The following is a 19324-nucleotide window of genomic DNA, read 5'->3' on the forward strand; positions in this document are numbered from 1 at the left end:
TTAAGAAAGATTCTATTTATTTATTTGTTAGAGAGAGAGAGAGAGAGAGAGCACAAACAGGGAGGGGGCAGAGGGAGAGGAAGAAGCAGACTCCCCGCTGAGCAGGGCACCGATGCGGGGTTCCATCCCAAAACCCCGGGATCATGACCTGCGCTGAAGGCAGACACTTAACCGACTGAGCCACGCAGGTGCCCCCGAGCCCTAATTATCTTGGTACTTTTCCCTGCCAAATCTTCCCCATCCAGGTGCCCCCCCCCCCGGTAACTATGAGGCTACTAGTTATCTGGTAAACAACTAGTCACCCATCATAAGCATGACTTATCCTTGAATCCCCTTGAACATCCACGGCTATGGCCCATCTCTCAGCCTCCAAAACATATCCCAAATCCACCCATGGGCCCCACCATGGTCTACCCAAATGCTGCCCCAGCCTTCACCCGGCCCCCAACAGCCCCTTGCCCTGAGACAGACACAGGAGGCTTCTTCAAATTATAAAACAAATCACATCCCTCAAAAGCTCTCAGTCCATTCCCATAATCAACTCCCAACTCCTCACCCCACCTCTGAGGCCCTGTATCAAGTCCCCACCCACTCGTCCCCCACACTCCAGTCCAACCCTTCTGCTGTTCCTCAAACCCACCAGCTCAGTCCCACGTCAGGGCCTTTGCCCGTGCTGTTCCCTCTGCCTGGTATGCTTTCTCTAGCTCTCTTCTGGCCAGCTCCTTCTTCTCTTTGAGGTCACGGTTCAAAGTTATCTCTTCAAAAAGGCCCCTAATTCTGCCTGGACAACAATATCAGTGGCTCTCCCATTCCTCTCCAGGCTCTCACGCAGTTTAATTTTCTTTCTAGCACTATGTGCTAGAACTATCTCTTTGTATTTGTGGAATGAATAAATGAGTGAGTATGAATGTGGGCAAGTGGTTTCCCCATTTGGAACTCACCTTCCCCAAGAAGACAGAGGGCAGGTGAGAGCTCAGTGGGCCTCCTGTTCTGGGAGGGGCCCGTTGCATACACACACACCACCTTCTGCTTTCTTGCACATCCTCCCAGCTGCCAGGAACCCTCCCAGGGGAGGCCTAGTGTTGAACACTTAGATTTCTGCATTAGAACTCAGCTACTCCTGGAAAGGGGTTATGCTCCTATGCGGTTGGGTGTGGGGGGACCGGTTAAGTATTCTGGGTTCTAGAAGGATCAGATCCATGCAAAGAGCTAAGTGGGGTTGGGGGGAACTGAGCAGCCCCCAGCCGTGTGACTCTCAGCCGGTCATTTCCTCTTCTTCTGTGAAGAAATGCTCTGTAGAAATATGTTCTGTGGGGGCTCAACTGATGCTTGTTCCTCATACTTTCTTCCCTGAACCCCCTTGTCCTAGCTCTGGCCCTAATTAGCCATATTTTCTTGGACCTCGGTTTTCACATCTGAATGTTTGGTCTGATTGCTGGGATAGATTAATTTGTGAGGCTCAGAGGCAGAGTAAGAGAAGGTGGGGCTGCCCCTCTGAGGTCCACCTCTCCCACATCTCATTTGCTCCTTTGACTCCCCCCCCCCCCAGCACACACCACCCCCTCCCAAAGCTATGAATTCTGAGTCCTGGGGTCAGCACCACTGACAGCTCGCAGCCTGTAACTGAAATATGTGGGTCTGTCCTTTTGTTATTAACAACCCCAAGTAATTGGTACCATTTTCATCCCATTTCACAGATGGGAAAACTGAGGCATGCTTTTCCTACACCACATGGCATGGTGTGAGCCCAGTTCTGTTGGGCTGGAGAGGTCACGTTGCTGACTCATCAAGTCATCCTGATTCTGTCTGATTTTCAAATGTCTCAAGTGTTTACTCAGGGCATGATCGCCAACACCATCTTATTTAATTTCTTCTGCTCAGTTCTTCCTTCAAGAAATGAGACCCTGAAGCTCAGAATTCTGGATTTATTTACCAACGGCAAACTTGGGCAATTTCTTAACCTCTGAGCCTCAGTTTCCTTGTTTATAAAATGTGGATAATTGTGAGTCTCTTGCTGGCTCAGTCGGTAGAGCATGTGACTCTTGATCTTGGGGTTGTGAGTTCTGGCCTCACGTTGGGTGTAGACATTACTTTTAAAAATAAAATCTTTAAAAATTTTTTTATTTAATTTGAGGATAATTGTGCTCTTGTGACCTAATCTATGAGGGATCCTTAGAACAGCACCTATGCGGCATGAGTGTGCAAGAAAGGTTAGCTGTTGGTACTGTTATTTACTTGCTTACGTACTGCATATTTTATTTTTATATTTTAATGAAAATATAATATGACACAATACCATTAGAGGGCATATTATTGTAATAAATAGCAGTATATATCATATAATGTTATAAATAATGAATACCCTATGTGCTAATTGATTAATAAATACTTCTGCAATACCTCCTGTGGGGAAGGCACTATTCATATCTGCAAGTTTGAGATCCACATTCCCATTTCATAGATGAGGAAGCTGGGGCTCAAAGAGGTAAATTCATTCAGGGAGAAAGTAGGACTCAGGGGTGCCTGGGTGGCTCAGTCGGTGAAGTGTCTGCCTTCAGCTCAGGTCATGATCTCAAGGGTCCTGGGATCGAGCCCCATGTTGGTCTCCCTGCTGAGCGGCAAGTCTGCTTCTCCTTATTCTTCTGCCCCACCCCTGCTTGTGCTCTCTCTCTCAAATAAACAAAATCTAAGAAAGGAAGGAAGGAAGGAAGGAAGGAAGGAAGGAAGGAAGGAAGGAAGGAGAAGGAAGGAAGAAAGAAAGAAAGAAAGAAAGAAAGAAAGAAAGAAAGAAAGAAAGAAAGAAAAGAAAGAAAGGAAGGAAGGAAGGAAGGAAGGAAGGAAGGAAGGAAGGAAGGAAGGAAGGAAGAAAGAAAGACTCAGGTACAGCTCTCTGGTCCAGACCAGGAATCTGGGTGAGGGCATCTTGGAGACTCCTCATGGTCCCCCAGGTCCCAGAGAGGCTCCCTGCCTGGGAACCTGCTTATGTCTCACCACTGTCTCTCCCCAGCGGGTCCGGGAATCAGTGGATTCTGGCTTGATCCCCATGAGCCCACTTGGCAGTGGTGTCGTCCAGAGAAGATTTTCAGGGACCCCACTGCTGCCACCGCTGTCAAGCCGCCTTGGAAACCCTGGAGAGGTTGAGCCCAGCGCCTGTGTGGTGTTCACCATCGGGGCTCAAGGGACAGGGCAAAGCCACAATCCAGACCCAGGAAGGTGAGGAGGCAGATGGGGATCAAGGGGACCAGGCTCAGGAGAGAGAGAGTGCCTCATCTAGCTGAATCTTTCTCTAACTTGTTCAGAAAACATTTATTAAGCACCTACTGTGTGCCAGACCCTGTACTGGAGACACAGCCATGGGCCAGCTGGTGCTCACAGGCTGATGATGGAGAGAGACTCATATCAAATGGAGAGATCAGGGTGCCATGGGAACCCAGAGGAGGCTTCTGGCCCAGCATTGGGGGGTATGAGGTGAAGAAAGGACTACTTGGAAGAGGTGGCAGCTAAGGTTAGCATGAAGGATGAAGAAGAGCCAGCCACAGAAGCTCAGGGAAGCCTATGTGAATTAGAAGGAACAGACTGTACAAAGCCTGGGACTCAAGAAGATCAGGTTTATAGGAGCTGAACCAGACCAGTGTGACTGGAAGGGAGCCTGGAGATTTGGGCAGGGGCCGGACCACACAAGACCTCATGGGGTGCAATGGGAGACCATGGGTAGGTTTTCAAGAGAGTGAGTGATCAGATTGGCATTTAAAAAAATTCTCTGTGACTACTGTGAGTAGAATTGTCAAGGCTTGGGCGGTTCTGGGCAGGAGATGGTGGTACATGGATGGATCAAGGTCGAGCCATGCGCTGGAGAGAAGTAGGCAGATTTAGAAGTTATTTATGACGTAGACACACCAGGCATTGGTGGACACCAGCAGGGGGTAAAAGAGAGGGGGAACTGGTGTGGACAGCTCCTGGTCTTTGACCCTTTAGCTGTGACATCCCTTTTCATCCTTCCAACAATGCCAAGATGCGGGGACACCATCATTATCCCCATTTTTCAGAATAGAAAACAGGCTTAGAAGGGAAAGTGACAGCCAACCCTTGTTCCCTACCAGTGGACAAAGTTGTCCCCCACTGTCATCTTTGGAGGGCAGTGGGCTAAGAGGAAGAGCAGTGACTGAACCATGAAAGTAAAGAACAGAGAAGAGTCATTTGTTTTCCATCACCCAGCAAGACGTGGCAGTACTGGGGCTTGAGCTCAGTCTGTCTGACCCAAACATTTCCCATTTCTCTAACCTGGGGACACAACTAGAGGATTGACAGTCTCCACAAGAAATAGCCTTGAAATATCCTTCTGAGATCGTGGCTCTTCCTGCCCCCAAACCTACTGCACCAAATGGCCCCAAATGCCTCCCTGCCCCAGCCCAGAGCCCGCACCCACACACCCAGCCCTGCTCCTGTGCATGTCTACTTCTGTTAACCATAATAGAAAATGTTCTCAGGGGCGCCTGTGTGGCACAGTCGTTAAGCGTCTGCCTTCGGCTCAGGGCGTGATCCCGACATTCTGGGATCGAGTCCCACATCAGGCTCCTCCGCTGGGAGCCTGCTTCTTCCTCTCCCACTCCCCCTGCTTGTGTTCCCTCTCTCACTGGCTGTCTCTCTCTCTCTGTCAAATAAATAAATAAAATCTTTAAAAAAAAAGAAAGAAAAAGAAAATGTTCTCACCCTCCCTTTGCCACTTACCAGGAAATTACCCCTGAGATTAGGATGTCTGGTGGGCAGGGCCTTGAGTTTCTGGAACTGGGGAAGGGAGGGGCAGGCCTGAGATATGAGGGCAGGAATCGTGGCTGTGAGGTGGGGCCCAAGCCATAGTGGGACGAATGAGATCCCACCATTTTCACTGAGGGTCTGGGCATTGGTCTGGCTATAAAAGGGTGCCCCTCTCTACCCACCCCCACTGTTGGCAGCCCCGACTCGACGCAGCTTCTGTGTGCCCACCCTAGGGATGGGAGGGCCCTGTTACAGCCCTCCCCATTTCTCTGCCCTTCCTGGATCCCTGCCCTGTGTGAGTGGGGGTTTTAGGGCTCCAAAGAGACCCCATCTGGGGCTGAACCGCTAAGCCTACCTTCCTCAGCTTGCAGAGAAATACCATCCGTGCCTACCTCTGAAGACCAGAGCCCTTGGCTCTTCTTCCAGACTCCTTGCTACGGTCACTGGGGAGGGTTGAGGACCTGCCGCTGCTCAGCTTTCAGCACCTCCTGGGCAGACGACGCTCTGGTGTGGAGGTGCTCCCGAAACCCTGTCTCTCTGCGCTTCCTGCAGCTAGCTCCTCGCGTCTCATCCTCCCGGAGCCCCTGAATCTACTACCTTCTTCCCTTTCAGCACCAGGAGAAGGGACAGAGCCTTAGCGCTGGGGGTCTCCAGAGCCCCTATCTCCCTGCTCTCCATTTGGCAGCAACAGGGAGGACAATTTGTCTTCTCCACTCCAAGCTCATGTCTTGACCCTCCTTCATTCAGCACTAGAGGGGACAGCAAACCATTCTCTGCTCTGGGGGTGTCCCCAGCCCCAGTTTCCAACCCCCACCCCAAGTTCTTCTTCCCTTGCTACCCTTCAGCACCATCCGGGCACGGACAGCTCCTCGGTGTCAGCCCCACCTTGAGCCCCTGTCTCTACCTTCTCCCGCCTCAGCACCTCCGGCGCGGACAGCTCCTTGCTGTCGCCTCCACCCCCGGCCCTGGCCGGACCCCGGCGCAGACACTCCTGGTTCCCAGGGACGGCCCCCGCGCCCTGCTCTCTTTGCTCCGTGCTCTCCCTGCTCCCTTCTTCTGGCGCATGGAGACCCCAGGGGTCCAAGAAGGGGCGGAGGCATCCAGCGAGTTGAGTCGCGCTCGCAGCCGCCAAGGCACAGCCAGACCCCCGAAGCACTTGTGGCGTCAGCCCCGGCGCCCCATCCGCATCCAGCAGCGCTTCTACTCGGACCCGGATAAGTCCGCGGGCTGCTGTGAGCGGGACCGGAGCCCGCGGCCGGGGCTCGAGAAGTCTCGGCGCTCCTGGCCCACCTCCTCCTACAGGCGGTAGGTGGGCGGGGGCAGGGCACTCCCGAGGCATGGGGGAGGGGCGCGCGGGGCCTGGCGGGAGTGGGGGAGGGTCCTTGCTTCTCCTGGGGCGGGGGTCTCTGGTGCTTGGCTTGAAGCCGGTTCTTTGGAGGAAAAAAGCTGTGTTTATGTGGGGTGGAGCTGGAGGGTGGCGGTGTCATGATTGCTTATGGGCCTGTGATTGGGCGTGCTAAGATGCTATCGCCTCTGAGTGTGTGTACGAGCCTGAGCAGCTGTGACCCGTGTGTGCTCCGACCTGTTGTGTGAGTGTCCGCAGCCATCTGTGTCTCTGGGTGACGGGCTGTGTTTGGGTGTGTGTACACCAGTGTATATACGTGACTATGTGTTTCTCCTTGTGGTGCCCATGGGTGTGTGACAGGGCATTACTTCACTCTGACCCAGCTGGGTGTCTGAGGGTCCTCCAGATCCTGGAATGTCCTGGGATGTTTGTGGGGTTTGTGGCCACCCTGAGTATCTGAGGGCACCTTGGGGAGGATGTATGAGAGGACCAGTGCGGGCTGTCCACAGCACTGGGGAAGAGCCTTCTCTGTGGTCTGTCTGGCCCCCTGTCACTTGGGGAGGAGTGGCAGCCTCTTGGGGAGCCTGAGCTCAGGATGTTTTTTTCTACATCAGAAGGGATGGAACGGAGAAGGGGGGAGTAAGGGGGGAGGGCTGCTCCTCCTTTTCCATGTAAAGCAAGCAGGGTAGGCAGGGGAATAAGACAGAGACAGAAAAGAAACACAGAGAGGGGAAACAGGGGCCTTAGAGAGACCAGAGGTGGGAGTCTCAGGGCTCGAAAGCTGAGGCACTGGAGGACTGAGGAGCAGGATCTTGGAGCCCCAGGCCCTCCTTGGATAGGAGGGGGAGCCACCTGACTCTAGGCCAGATCTAGAGTCTAGGGTTTGAGGCTAGGCTGGATGACGTCAGGTGAGTTCCTTTCCTCTCTGGATCTAGGTTTTCATTTTCTACCACCTTGGTCCATGGACCTCCTGGGGCCACTGACTTCTTACTTAATCAACAAGCCTGGTCTAACACTCCCAGCCTGGTCCCCTAGCAGCTCTGGGATACATCTGGAGCAGATGGGCCCTATGGCCCAGTGGGTTTGGAGCTGTTCCCAGGTGACCCAGCAGGACTGTTGCCCCCCCATCTCCCCCATCCCTCAGCTCCTCCTGCCCCCACTCTCAGTGACTCATGATTTTCCATCTTCAAGAAAGAACAAACAGACAGGTTTGCGCCTGTCTTAGGGGGAGACCCCAAGTGGCTCTGGAAGGCAGGAGATTGTGTTCCTGTGAGTGCGCACACGTGTGTGGTGCGTGTATATGCTGGCGTGTGGGGAGGGGCTCAGCCCTCGGGGAAGCTGGATTTAAGGACAACCTACTGTGTTGTGTCGAAAAAATCACAATGCTTCTCCGAACCTCAGTGTCGACAGTGAGATGCAAACATGAATCCGTATTTTCTACATTTTGTCTTGAACTTTCTGTGTGGGAGCCTGGTTCTCAGATCTGGCTGTCCTCCCCACTACCCCAGGCAGATCATGTGGTCTGGAAGGATTCTAGCATCTTGTTCAGCAAGCATTTATTAAGCACCTACTGTGTGCCAGGCCCTGTACTGCAGACACAGCAATGGGCAAACAGGTGCTGACAGGCTCATGGTGGAGACACTTACACCTGGTGGAGACAGCACAGTGTGATCTGTGTCGCAATGGGGAGAGATCAGGGTGCCAAGGGAGCCCAGAAGAGGCTTCTGATCCGGCACTGGGCAAGGAGAGGTTGAGAAAAGATGGGTTGAAAGAGGTGGCAATGAAGCTTAAACTGAAGAATGAAGAACATTTAGCCAGGAGGACTGGAGGGAAGGATACGCCAAGCAGAACGAACAAAATGTTCAAAGCCTCAGACTCAAGAGGATCAGGTATATGAAGAGCTGAACACAGATCACTGTGGCTGAAGGGCGGGAGGAGGAAGCTCTCTATTTACTTCCAAGCATGTATTGAGCACCTGCCAGACTCTGAGGGCACAGCTGTGAGCAAAGGCAGGTCCTGCCTTCGAGGGCCTGGTGGGCAAGGCAGATCCCGATCAAACAATCATGACAAGGAAATGTGAAATTGTACCCATGAGAGAAGGGTGCTCTGTGAATATTTACCCAGCTAGTCAGGGATGGCTTCCTGGAGGAGTCATGCTCCAGCCATGACCTGAAACGCAAAGAGTGGGCAGGAGAAGAATATTTGGGCAAGAGCACGGGGTGGGAGTGAACTTGGCTGGTTCAAGGAAAAGTAAGGAGGGGGATGAGCCTGGAACAGAGTGAGTCAAGAGGAGTGGGCCGGGGAGGCTCAGATCTCAAAAGGGTCAGGCTACACAAGGCCCTCAGAGAGGTATGGATTGAGATGGAAGGGCAATAGAGAGCCATGGGAAGGGTCTGGAGCAGAGGAAGGTGAGAACTGACCCATGTGAGCGTCTATACACTTGATTCAGCCTTTGCTCTCTTCTCTTTGTCTAGATTCTACAAAGGGGTGGGGGAGGGGAGACTGGCTGGCTCCATCAGTGAAGCGTCTGCCTTCGGCTCAGGTCATGATCCCAGGGTCCTGAGATCCAGTCCTGTATCGGGCTCCCTGCTCAGCAGGGAGAGTCTGCTTCTTCCTCTCCCTTTTCCCCTTGCCCCTGCTCATGCTCTCTCTCTCTTTCATAAATAAATAAATAAATCAAATCTTTTTAAAAAATAGGTTCTCCATGGGGACTTGGACAAGTCATCGCTCCTCTCCAGACCTCAGTTTACTTGTCTGTAAAATCGGCACAACAGCACCCATCTTCTGTCTCACTGGGGCTACCTGGTGGCAGAGGAGAAAAGTGTCTGCCAAAGGAAGGACTGCTTCGGTGGGGGAATTCTGGATAGTGTTACCTAAGGGCACTAGAGTGCTGGGGACTCCCCAGGTCAGGCAGGACACAGGGACAAAGTCAGGAAGGGGGAGTCCTTATGTCCACACCTCTTGCAGCCTCAGCCCCTTACCCGGCTGGATATGGGGTCTCCCAGAGTCAAGCCGATCAGGCTTCAAATGCTGAGTCTTGGCTCTATGGCTCATTTTCTCCATTCAAAAAGCTATTAATAGATCATTACTCTTAAAACTGTTAATAAAATATTTAAAGTTGAATCTATTAATGTTTCAAACCATTAAACTGTTGAAACTCTTGATAAAACATTAATGTCAGTGTAGCCTCTGGGACTTCAGAGGGGATGCAGTCAGTTAAGCATTAAGTGGGAGAGGGCACAGGCTAGGAAGCCCTCCAGCCTAGGCTTGAATGACCCTGGCCATGCCGCTCAGGGCTGTGTGACCTTGAGCAAGCGAACACCACCTCCCTGTGCCTCAATTTCCCCCTCCACGAAGTAAGCGTGATAGTCCCCACTTCGTAGTGTTGCTCTGAAAATCGAATGACTTTTGCATGTGCCGCCCTTGGCTCAGCTCCAGGCGAGTAGGAAGCGGTTTTTATTGATGCATGTTGTCTTCACTTTCCATTTCATGTCTGTGACATCTGGGGAGGGACTGAATCGTGCCTCAGTTTCTCCTTGGGGACATGGGACCCTTACAAGTCCCTCCCATGGGGCTGAGGTGGTATCTTGGCTCCTCTGACCCTGTCCCCAGTGCCTTCACCAGGCTGACCCTGGCAGCCTCTATCCCCTGGGGACTGGCTATAATTAGGTCCAGCCACAGCAACTACAGATGGTATTTTTGACTTTGGGACAGCGAGTCTGGTTCCCACCAGGTGTCCGGTTGCAGTGCCATGGGGGCAGGAGGGGGTTCCCAGCCAGGTCCTTGAGACTCTCTGCACTCCTGGGCCCCAGCCTGCCCCTTCTCTGAGCCTCTGTTTTCTCACCTGTACAATGGGGATGATGGGATGGTTAGGAGTCAGGAGAGAGTCAGAGTCTCCTCCCTGGGGTACCTCAGGTACCCCCACTGAAGCTCGAATCATCCCATTGTGTATCACATTCCCCTTGGAGTGTCAGAAATGTGGTTGCCATTTGCCTAGGGACCCCAAAATGTGTGAAGTCCCCTGGGACAAAGCCCAGGCAGAGGAAGGTATCATCCCACAGCAGGGATGCAGTTGGATTTAGAGCTTCTGTGTGGCCTCAGCTGAGAGGCCCAGCCTCCCTGGGCCTCAGCTGCCTCCACCTAAGACATCGGCATTCAAGGTCCTACCTCCAAGTGTGACACCTTGAGACTTGGTTCCCTTTTCTGAGGAATGGGGCAGGCTACCCCAACGCCAGCATTCAGAGGATAGAGCACCTGGTATAGACCCCTGAAAACCCCCCAGAATCTCCCTTTCCAGGCCCTCTGGGGTCCTTCCTGGGGTAGGGGAGAGGCAGCTGATGCTTCCCAGACGGAAGACCTGGCGGGAGCGGAGGGCGGATGTTTGTCCGGTAGAGACAGCAAGAGAGGGGAAAGGATCCAGAGAGAGGGCCTGGGGAATGTCAGAGCGGGTGGGGGTCATGTGGGGACTTGTGGAGGGGGACTGGGAGAGGGGGAGCTGGGTTCGAACCCTGCTGTCCTGCAGCAAAGCCACGTGCCTGTTACTACCTCTCTCCAAGCCTCAGTTTCCCCACCTGGTAAAGGGTTAAGAGTTTGTAATTTGGGGGCAGCCCCTGGTGGCTTCAAGCCTCATTTTCTCCATATGGAAAATGGGCAGAGGGGTAGTGGAAACACTGTGTGGGATCTGGGCAGCCCCTTGGCAAACTCCGTGCCTCGGTGACCCTCTCACAATGGAGGACACTTCCCTTTCTGACTTCCGCATTTCACTCTTCAGCCAAGTTGTGAACCCAACAAACTGCCCTAATTGGGGTCATGTTGACAGAGGGAAGTGGCTAAGATCCGGGTTCTGGGACCCACGGGGCCACCCCCAAAGGGAAGGAGCAGAGAGTCGCGTCCAGCTCAGTGCCTCAGTTTCCCCATTCGTCCCGGTAGGGGCATCATGGAGAGGTCCAGTGGCGAGGCGGAGCCCGGTGCGCCCTCTGCCCCCTCCCCGCTGGGCCCCGCCCCCGCGGCTGTCCAGAAAAGGTCCCGCGCAGCCCGCGCTGGGTTCAGCCTCCACGCGGTCTTGGCGATGCAGGGACCCCCCGCGCCCGCCCCGGTCCCCGGGCCCAGCTCCCCTCGGGGCTCCCCGCGCGGCTCCCCCGGGCTCTTCAGGAAACTCCTGGTGAACCAGAGCATCCGTCTGCAGCGGCGCTTCACTGTGGCCCATCCCCTGTGGTGAGGCGAGACGGAGGGCCAGGTGGGGGTCACCAGAACAGCTAGGCTGGAGGTGGGAAGGGCAAAGTCAGGGACAGCTGGAGCCGGGTCGGGAATCAGGGTAGGGACGCTCTGCCCCTCCCTCTCTTTCTCCGTATCTCTTTCCCCCTGCCCTCTCTCTCTGTCTCTCGGACTTGGAGACTCTGTCTTTCTCTATCTCTGTCTCCCTCCACCCGCTGCCTGTACAAACGCCCAGGGGACCAGCTTCTGTCCCTTTCCAGCTGTGTGGCCCAGAGCAGGACGGGCTGAGGCTCACGTCTCCTCCTGACCCTCGCCTGCCCAGGGCAGGCGGGCTGAACGCCCTGGGAGTGAGGGGAGGAGGAAGTGACTCCTCCCCTTGTCCTCGCTCCCCAATCAGTCCCGAAGCCAGCAACGAGATGGCCCGGGGGCCAAACACTAAGCCTCCGCGGCGTCCACAGGGGAAGACTGATTTGACTGGGGGCCTTCGAAGCAGGGTGTTCGCGGTGTAAGAGGGCGAGATGCGTGCCCCCCGCAGAAAGCCGACCCGCGCTGACTGAGCGCCGGCTCCTCGCAGCCCCCCTCGGTTGCGTCCTAGAAAAACTGTATCCGTCCATCGTTCTGGGTTCTAATCCCGACCCCTTCAGGAAGCTGTGACCTCGTGGGGCGCGGGGGCGAGGCTGGGGTCGGAAGTGGGGCTTGTGGGCGCCGACTGTGTCTGGCACCTTGCTCTGGATTCGTGCCACATTAGCATTCACTTGATAATTTGGCACCTGCCGGCTCAGGGACTGAAGGTCCCTTCACCAAGGTCACACGGCCAGTGACAGCTGGCAGGGTGGAGGCAGTCGTGATCGTGGTCCTTGATGGCGCCCTTTCGGTCCGGGAGGGGCAGGGTGTCCCAGGTCCCGGAGAGCGCCGCTAGGGCACCAGACGCCTGCGAAGAGGGGTCCCTGCGGAGGGTTCCGGAGGGAGCTCAGGGCCGCCGAGGGAGAGCCCTCGCTGCCAGAGGGTGAGGCTGGAGGAGGATGGGTCCCTCCGACGCCCCCTTGCCTCAGTTCATCTATCTAACCGATGGACAGACGCACTGTTCCCACAGTCCAGGCGACCTCGCCCCGAGCCGCCCGCGTCATGGAACCACGGTCTGACCCCACCGCTCCCGGCTAAGTTTAGAGCAGAAAGAAAAACAGCTTTTCTCGCGGCGCGAAAATCCCCGCCCAGCTCTTAACCCTCCGCACCCATTACTTGGATTCTAATCCAGCACCCTGTTGCCTCTCCTCGCCTCAGTTTCCCTATTGATCCACAGGTTTGCTCTTCCAGAAATTTTGGGGAGAAGCAAGGGAGGGGTAGGGGGTCGCCCCCCCCCCCAGGGCTCCCCCTCCGAGGGCAGGTTTGGGTATCTGCTGCCGCTAGCCCTCCTGAGTGTGTCTTTCCTAGCCTCCGAGGCCTGGCCTGGGCAGGGTAGGGTTAAGAGGCACTCGCTCCTCAGGGTGACGTCGCGAAGCGGGAGCTCGGAAGCCCCAGCTGTCTGGGGATTCTCTGGGAAGCGCCGAATTCGAAAAGGCCGAGAGTGGCCGAACATAGCCGACTATGTCCGGACATACCCGAGTGAGGCCGAACTAAGCCGAATATGCCCGACTCGGGCCGCCACCCGGGCTTGCTCGGAAACCTAGCGCCGCCGGATTTAGGCGAACAGGCCCCTATGCATCCGGACCTGCCTGAGCGCGGTCGTACGTAGCCGAATCTTACTGAATTCACGCGACCGAATCTATCTGGACCAGGCCCAACCATGTGTAATCAGACCCAACTCAGGTCAAACGTGGCTGTACGTGACTGAGCCGGACCGAACCCGGTCGAATCCTCCACCCCCACTGCAGCCTGAGCCGAATCCCCTTCCCTAGCAGGTGCTGATCCCGGCCTGCGGACTGGGAAGGGGTCACTCGGCAGGGGACCAGGTGGACACTGGCCCTTGGCCAGGAGCCCTGTGTCTTGGGCGGTCCCCGGTGTCTTCCTGGCTTCGCTCCTGCCTATCCCCTTCTCCTTTCTCGAAAGCCCACGTCCCCCCATAGGCAGCCCCCCCTCCTCCGGTGCTAATTCCTCTCTCTCCTGCTAAGCCCTCTCCTGAACTTGCATTGCCCTCCGCGCCTCCCACTTTTTCTCTCTGATCTGTAATCCCAAGAGATAGAGGTGTAGTCCCTCTTACCCAGTCCAGGTGTGATCTGAGAGAGACACAGGGCTGCCAGCTGGGAGGGGGTGTTGGGGATTTCAGCAACAAGGGGCACTGGGGGGAGGATGGTGCTGCGGGCAGAAGGCACAGCCTGTGCAAAGGCCCGGAGGTGAAAGGTAACAGGCAGAGCCTTTGGGCCTAAAATGAAGCAGAGGAGTGGGGAAACTGAGGACAAGGCCAAGTGAGCTGGGGGTGTGGTTGACAAGATTGGGGCAGGGCCATATAGAATGAGTGTGGGGACTGGGAGCTGCGGGAGAGGACAGGTGATCCGGAAGGTGGCCAAAGCTGGCTAGGGGAGCCTTGGAGCATGTCAGATCCAAGCTGGACCCAGGCCCCCTCCAGAAAGGAAAGCCCAGGAAGTTGCTTCCAGTCCTGGTGAATTTATCGTGCGACCGAGGCCTTAAAACTAAGGGGTACAGGCATACAACAGCAGTCCACACGTATTCTGTTGTAACTCCCTAAAAACTCCGCAGGGGAAGGAGTATACCAAACCCGTATTAGAGACCAGGTGGTTGATGTCCAGAGAAAGGCTGAAACCTACCCATGGTCACACAGCCACTTGGGGACAGATCTGAAACTCATGTCCTGGGGTCCAGATTGGTCCCAGTGGGAAGGGCTCTGGGGTGCAGATGTGGAGACAGAGGAATGAGGGGCACAGGGTCCTTGGGTAGGGGTGCGACTGTGGGGCAGGTGGACAAACTGGAGGCTACTTCTGCCCAACCCACCGAGGCCCCGGGGAGGATGTGACACAATGGGTGTGGGCCACAGCCAGGCATCGGCATGCCAGGACCCTCGGCTCTGACCAAGCCCAATCTGCCTTCAGCTTTGACCTGGAAAATGGATTCTCATGCGGGAGAAGCACCCTGGACCCTCAGGCTGGGCCTGGCCTTGGCCGGGTCATCCAGGCCCCTGCTCAGCACAGCCAGAGGCGAGAGTCCTTCCTGTACCGCTCCGACAGCGACTACGAACTCTCGCCCAAGGCCATGTCCCGGAACTCCTCTGTGGCTAGCGATCTGTGAGTCCAAGGCCGGTGGAATGACACCTCCCCGTTCTTCCCTCCTTCCTTAATTCCTCCATTCAGCACCCCTCCTTCAAGTGGTCCTTTGAGCTGGGCTTTGAGGTTTAAGTAGGTGTTTTCCAGACAGCTCACTTACGCAGTTGAGCATGAGGAGAATGATACCTGGTAATTCTCTGTGCTTGACTTTAGGCTGGGATTGGGTGGCAATCCAGAGACATTAAGTCCAATTAGCAGCAACCTAACACACACCTCGATTTGAGATTCCTGGTAGCCATATGAAAAGAGAAATAGAAGAATTTCCCTCCTGCCTCTATTAAGACCTCTGCCGCCCGTGGTTCCCTGTTTGTGAGATGGGGATTGGTCAGAGGAGCTGCTTTCAGAGAAGAGTCAGGTGAGGGGAGCTCAGGGACCAAAAGGACACCGAAAAGAGGAGTCATGAGGGGAGGACTCGCTCAGCTGAGGGCACAGTATGGGTAAAAGCTGGAAGATGGGAACCAGCGTGAGGGCTTTTCCTGGCCACCCTTCCTGATGTCCCGCCTCCCCGCAGACACGGAGAAGACATGATTGTGACGCCCTTTGCGCAGGTGGGTGCCTACCGTTTGCCCCTCCTCCCGTGAGCCAAGCAGGCAGAGCCGACCCCTGCTTTCCAACACTGATCACGCCCCTTCTGACAGGTCCTAGCCAGCCTGAGGACAGTTCGTAGCAACGTTGCAGCCCTTGCCCACCTGCAAGGCCGCGGGGCAGCCAAGTACGCAGGGGGCGGGGCGGGAGCGGGGCCTAGTGGAGAGAGGTGGGGCCGACAAGCGCAGACACGGGGCGGGGCCCGCGGAGAGACGGGCGGGGCTGGCGGAGGGGGCGGGACCAGGCCTAGAGGGGGCGGGGCCTGAAAACAAGGTGGGCCAGGCTGAGTTCGGCCGGACCCGAAAAGAATGGGGCCAGCAACCCTCGGGGGAAAGGGTGGGGTGTGCTGGGTGGGGGCGGGGCCTGGGAGACTTGGGGGCGGGGCTGTGAGTGACGGAGGCTATCCCTACCGCAGGCAGGCATCCGTCGAGAACCCCCTAATTGGCACTCAGCCCCCTCCACTTACAGGTAATGTGCCTGCTCCTACTCCCTCCTCCCACTGCAGGACAGCTGTGACCTTCCTCTCCATGGTGACCCACTCCACCCATGAGTCCTTAGGCTTTGCTAATTGTAATCCCCAAAACACCCTTGGGGATGGAGTCTTCCACGCCCATATTACAGATGGGGAGGCCGAGGCCCAGGGAGGGCAGAGACCTACCTACTCATGGTCCCACACCTGCTTGGGGACAGATCTGTCACTCAGACCTGGAGTCCTTACGGCCTTATTGGGAAGGGCTCCAAGGTCCAGATGCAGAGATAGAGGCGTGAGGGGCTCAGGGTCCCCCAGGGGGGTTGAGGCAGCCCCTGACCAGCTTGGCCCCCAGAGGACACTGGGCAGAAGTTGGCTTTGGAGACACTGGACGAGCTGGACTGGTGTCTGGATCAGCTGGAGACACTGCAGACACGGCACTCAGTGGGGGAAATGGCCTCCAACAAGGTGAGGAGGACCAGATAGCCGAGATCATTTGCCTCTGCCCGCAGTGCCCCCATCATCACTGCCCTCACCTTCTCCTGCAGTTCAAGCGGATGCTGAACCGGGAGTTAACTCACCTGTCCGAAACCAGCCGCTCTGGGAACCAGGTGTCCGAGTACATCTCCCAAACCTTCCTGGGTGAGCTGTGTGGGTCACTGCTTGGGCAACATCACAGAGACAGGAAGAAGGAAGAAAAAGAAAGACTTGTATTACAGACCTCAGTCTGGGGAAGACAGAGCCAGACACGGATACCTCCAACCCCAGGGGTCAGAGATGGACCACAGGGAAGAGCAGAGGGAACTTTCAGGAGGAGGAGGACATTAAAGGGTTTTGAAGCATGTGTAGAAGTTTTCCAAGGGGGACATGGAGTAAACATGGAGACAGCTAGGTCTCCAGCTTGGGAGATGGAAAGGGCATGTGGCTGTTTGGGGACAAATACTGAACCCCAGGTACCCAAGGGCAGTGTCAAACAGAAGGGGTCACTGAGATCAGCCATGAACAGAAGAGAAGGGTAGGTACAGGCCAGGTAGGGACTTTACTCCAAGCTTACTTTGATCCAGGTAAAAAGGAAATGGGTTGATCCTGAGGCTTGGTGAGGTCCAGGACCTGGCTAGGCAGGAAGACTCCAGCAGGTCTGAATCAGTTTCCCTGAGCCCCACCTTGCTCCGTCTACAGACCAGCAGACTGAGATGGAGTTGCCCAGGGTGACCCCCATGGAGACTCCAAGGCCCATGTCCCAGATCAGCAGCCTGCGTGGGCTCCCCCACAGTGCCAGCCTCTCTGCAGCCACCGTCCCACGCTTTGGGGTCCAGACTGACCAGGAGGGGCAGCTGGCCAAGGTGGGTCCCCAACTGGAATCCTGAGACTTGAGTTTGAGTCGTGGCTCTGCTTGGATGCCCTATCTTGGGCCTCAGTTTGTCTGCTTGTATACTGTGCAGGTGGGGCTCAGTGTAGGACCTGGAGCCCGCTGGGGGCGGTGTCAAAGGTCCAGGGTCTGAGGAAGGTGAGCTGGAGTTAAGCTCCAGTTCTGCACATTCTAGGAACTGGAAGACACCAACAAGTGGGGACTCGATGTGTTCAAGGTGGCAGAGCTAAGTGGGAACCGGCCCCTCACAACCATCATATTCAGCATCTTTCAGGTACCTACCTGCCCGCGGCTCCCAGGGCAGCTGGAGTTTCTTTCCTTCGCACCTTCCTGCCCCAAGACCTCCGGGGACACTCATTTTCAAATCTCCCTGATACCCCAAATGGCATAATTTGAGCTGCATATTGAAGGATGGATAAGAGTTCCCTGGGTTGAAAAATTCATTGTCAACAAGCCTCAGCCCTGAGCCCGGCCTTGAAGAGACCCCGTCTTGGAGGGAACAGCTGGACAGGGGTACCCCCAGCCCTGTGAGATCAGGGATAGACCAGAGGGGAAGGACAGGGACCAAGGGAGTTCAGAGGGAGAGAAGGGAGGATATCCTGGAAGAGGGGGTATTTGAGGGATGGATTGGAGTCCCGAAGGAGAGAAGGCATAGTGTGTGCTGCTGCCCAGAGGCCAAGGCCTTGACTGGAGGCCTGTGATGGACCAGGAACGGGACCTGCTCAAGACATTTCAGATCCCAGCGGACACACTGGTTACCTACCTTCTGACGCTGGAGAGTCACTACCATGCCGATGTGGCCTACCACAACAGCCTACACGCCGCCGATGTGGCCCAGTCCACGCATGTGCTGCTCGCCACACCTGCCCTCGAGGTACGGCCCTAAGGCTGGAGGCAGCCAGGGTGGGTGCAGGGGGCAGAGAGCGCACCCCTTACCTCTCACGCCTCGCACCTGCTCAGGCCGTTTTCACAGACCTGGAAATCCTGGCTGCCATCTTTGCCAGCGCCATCCATGATGTGGACCATCCTGGGGTCTCCAACCAGTTTCTCATTAACACCAGTGAGTCGGGGGCGGGGCCCTGCCTCCCACCTGTCAGTCTTGTGCACTCGGGCCCCCCCATTCCTGCTCTGAGCCTAGTTTCCCTGTCTGTGAAAGGGCTAAGACCATCCCTCCCTTAGGTGCTCAGAGCAGTTCCAGGTACACAGTAGGTGCTCGGTAAATGAGAAGATAACAAACGTGGCAGAACTGACCTGGGACCACAAAGATTATATTTTCTTTAATTTTTAAAAAATTTTTTTAAAGATTTTATTTATTTATTTGACAGAGATAGAGACAGCCAGCGAGAGAGGGAACACAGGCAGGGGGAGTGGGAGAGGAAGAAGCAGGCTCATAGCGGAGGAGCCTGACGTGGGGCTCGATCCCAGAACGCCAGGATCACGCCCTGAGTCGAAGGCAGATGCTTAACGACTGCACCACCCAGGCGCCCCCACAAAGATTTTAAAGCTCAGGGTCTTCTGAGGTTTCTGAAGAACTCAGCCAACTAATTATTGGGTGCCTCTTGTATGCATCCTTGGAGAGCTGGGGACAAGAGTGGAGCTTTCTTACTCGATCCCAGAGCCTAATAAGATGCCAGCTCAGTTGTTCAATCAACCAGCACTCAGTACGCACTGTCTCCTGCCATGCCAAGGCCTCGGGAGGCGTCCCCCAGTCTCGAGGAGGCGGAGCTGAACACAGAGGCCCCCAGGGGCAGGGCTAAGGGGAAAGACAGAATTCTAGGAGGCTTCCTGGAGTAGAAGGCATTAGAGGCGGGGCCTCCACAGATGAGTAGGAGTTCGCCGAGGGCTTGCGAAACCTGCCTGTGGGTGGAGCGGGCCGGTGGACGGGTCTTGAGGCTCTGTGCCGCCCCTGCAGACTCAGAGCTGGCGCTCATGTACAACGATGCCTCCGTGCTGGAGAACCACCACCTGGCCGTGGGCTTCAAGCTGCTGCAGGCGGAGAACTGTGACATCTTCCAGAACCTCAGCGCCAAGCAGCGGCTGAGTCTACGCAGGATGGTCATTGACATGGTGAGGCCACAGCTGGGAGTGGGACGGGGTGATCTTGGCCCGGCTGCGGGTTCAGCTGGACCTGGCCACGTCTCCACTCCGAACCTGAGCTTTCTCCTCTGTAAAACGGGGTAACGACCATCCCAGCCCTGGGCGGGGCTCACTAGACCCTGGGTCGGGCGAATTAGGTCCTGGCTGCACTTCACACACTGAGTTTCTGGGGTTTCGGGTACAGTTTTTTCTGAAACATAAGTCTGCTCATTTGA

General features: G+C 55.8%; 1 protein-coding gene across 1 annotated transcript in view; it reads left to right on the plus strand.

Moving 5' to 3' along the window:
* The first annotated feature begins 10957 nt into the window (after positions 1–10957).
* PDE4C (phosphodiesterase 4C) overlaps positions 10958–19324 on the plus strand; it is a 15929-nt gene continuing 7562 nt past the window's right edge. The window contains exons 1-12 of the mRNA XM_008703946.2: positions 10958–11314; positions 14359–14550; positions 15101–15137; positions 15228–15301; positions 15590–15642; positions 15999–16111; positions 16192–16285; positions 16823–16986; positions 17188–17286; positions 17722–17886; positions 17973–18072; positions 18925–19079. Of these exons, the coding sequence (XP_008702168.2) occupies positions 11037–11314; positions 14359–14550; positions 15101–15137; positions 15228–15301; positions 15590–15642; positions 15999–16111; positions 16192–16285; positions 16823–16986; positions 17188–17286; positions 17722–17886; positions 17973–18072; positions 18925–19079 (1524 nt within the window). The 5' untranslated portion in view covers positions 10958–11036. The remainder of the gene's footprint in view (positions 11315–14358; positions 14551–15100; positions 15138–15227; positions 15302–15589; positions 15643–15998; positions 16112–16191; positions 16286–16822; positions 16987–17187; positions 17287–17721; positions 17887–17972; positions 18073–18924; positions 19080–19324) is intronic.

The sequence above is a fragment of the Ursus maritimus genome, unplaced genomic scaffold (genome assembly GCF_017311325.1).
Source record: "Ursus maritimus isolate PB19 unplaced genomic scaffold, ASM1731132v1 scaffold_14, whole genome shotgun sequence".
Classification (NCBI taxonomy): Eukaryota; Metazoa; Chordata; class Mammalia; order Carnivora; family Ursidae; genus Ursus; species Ursus maritimus.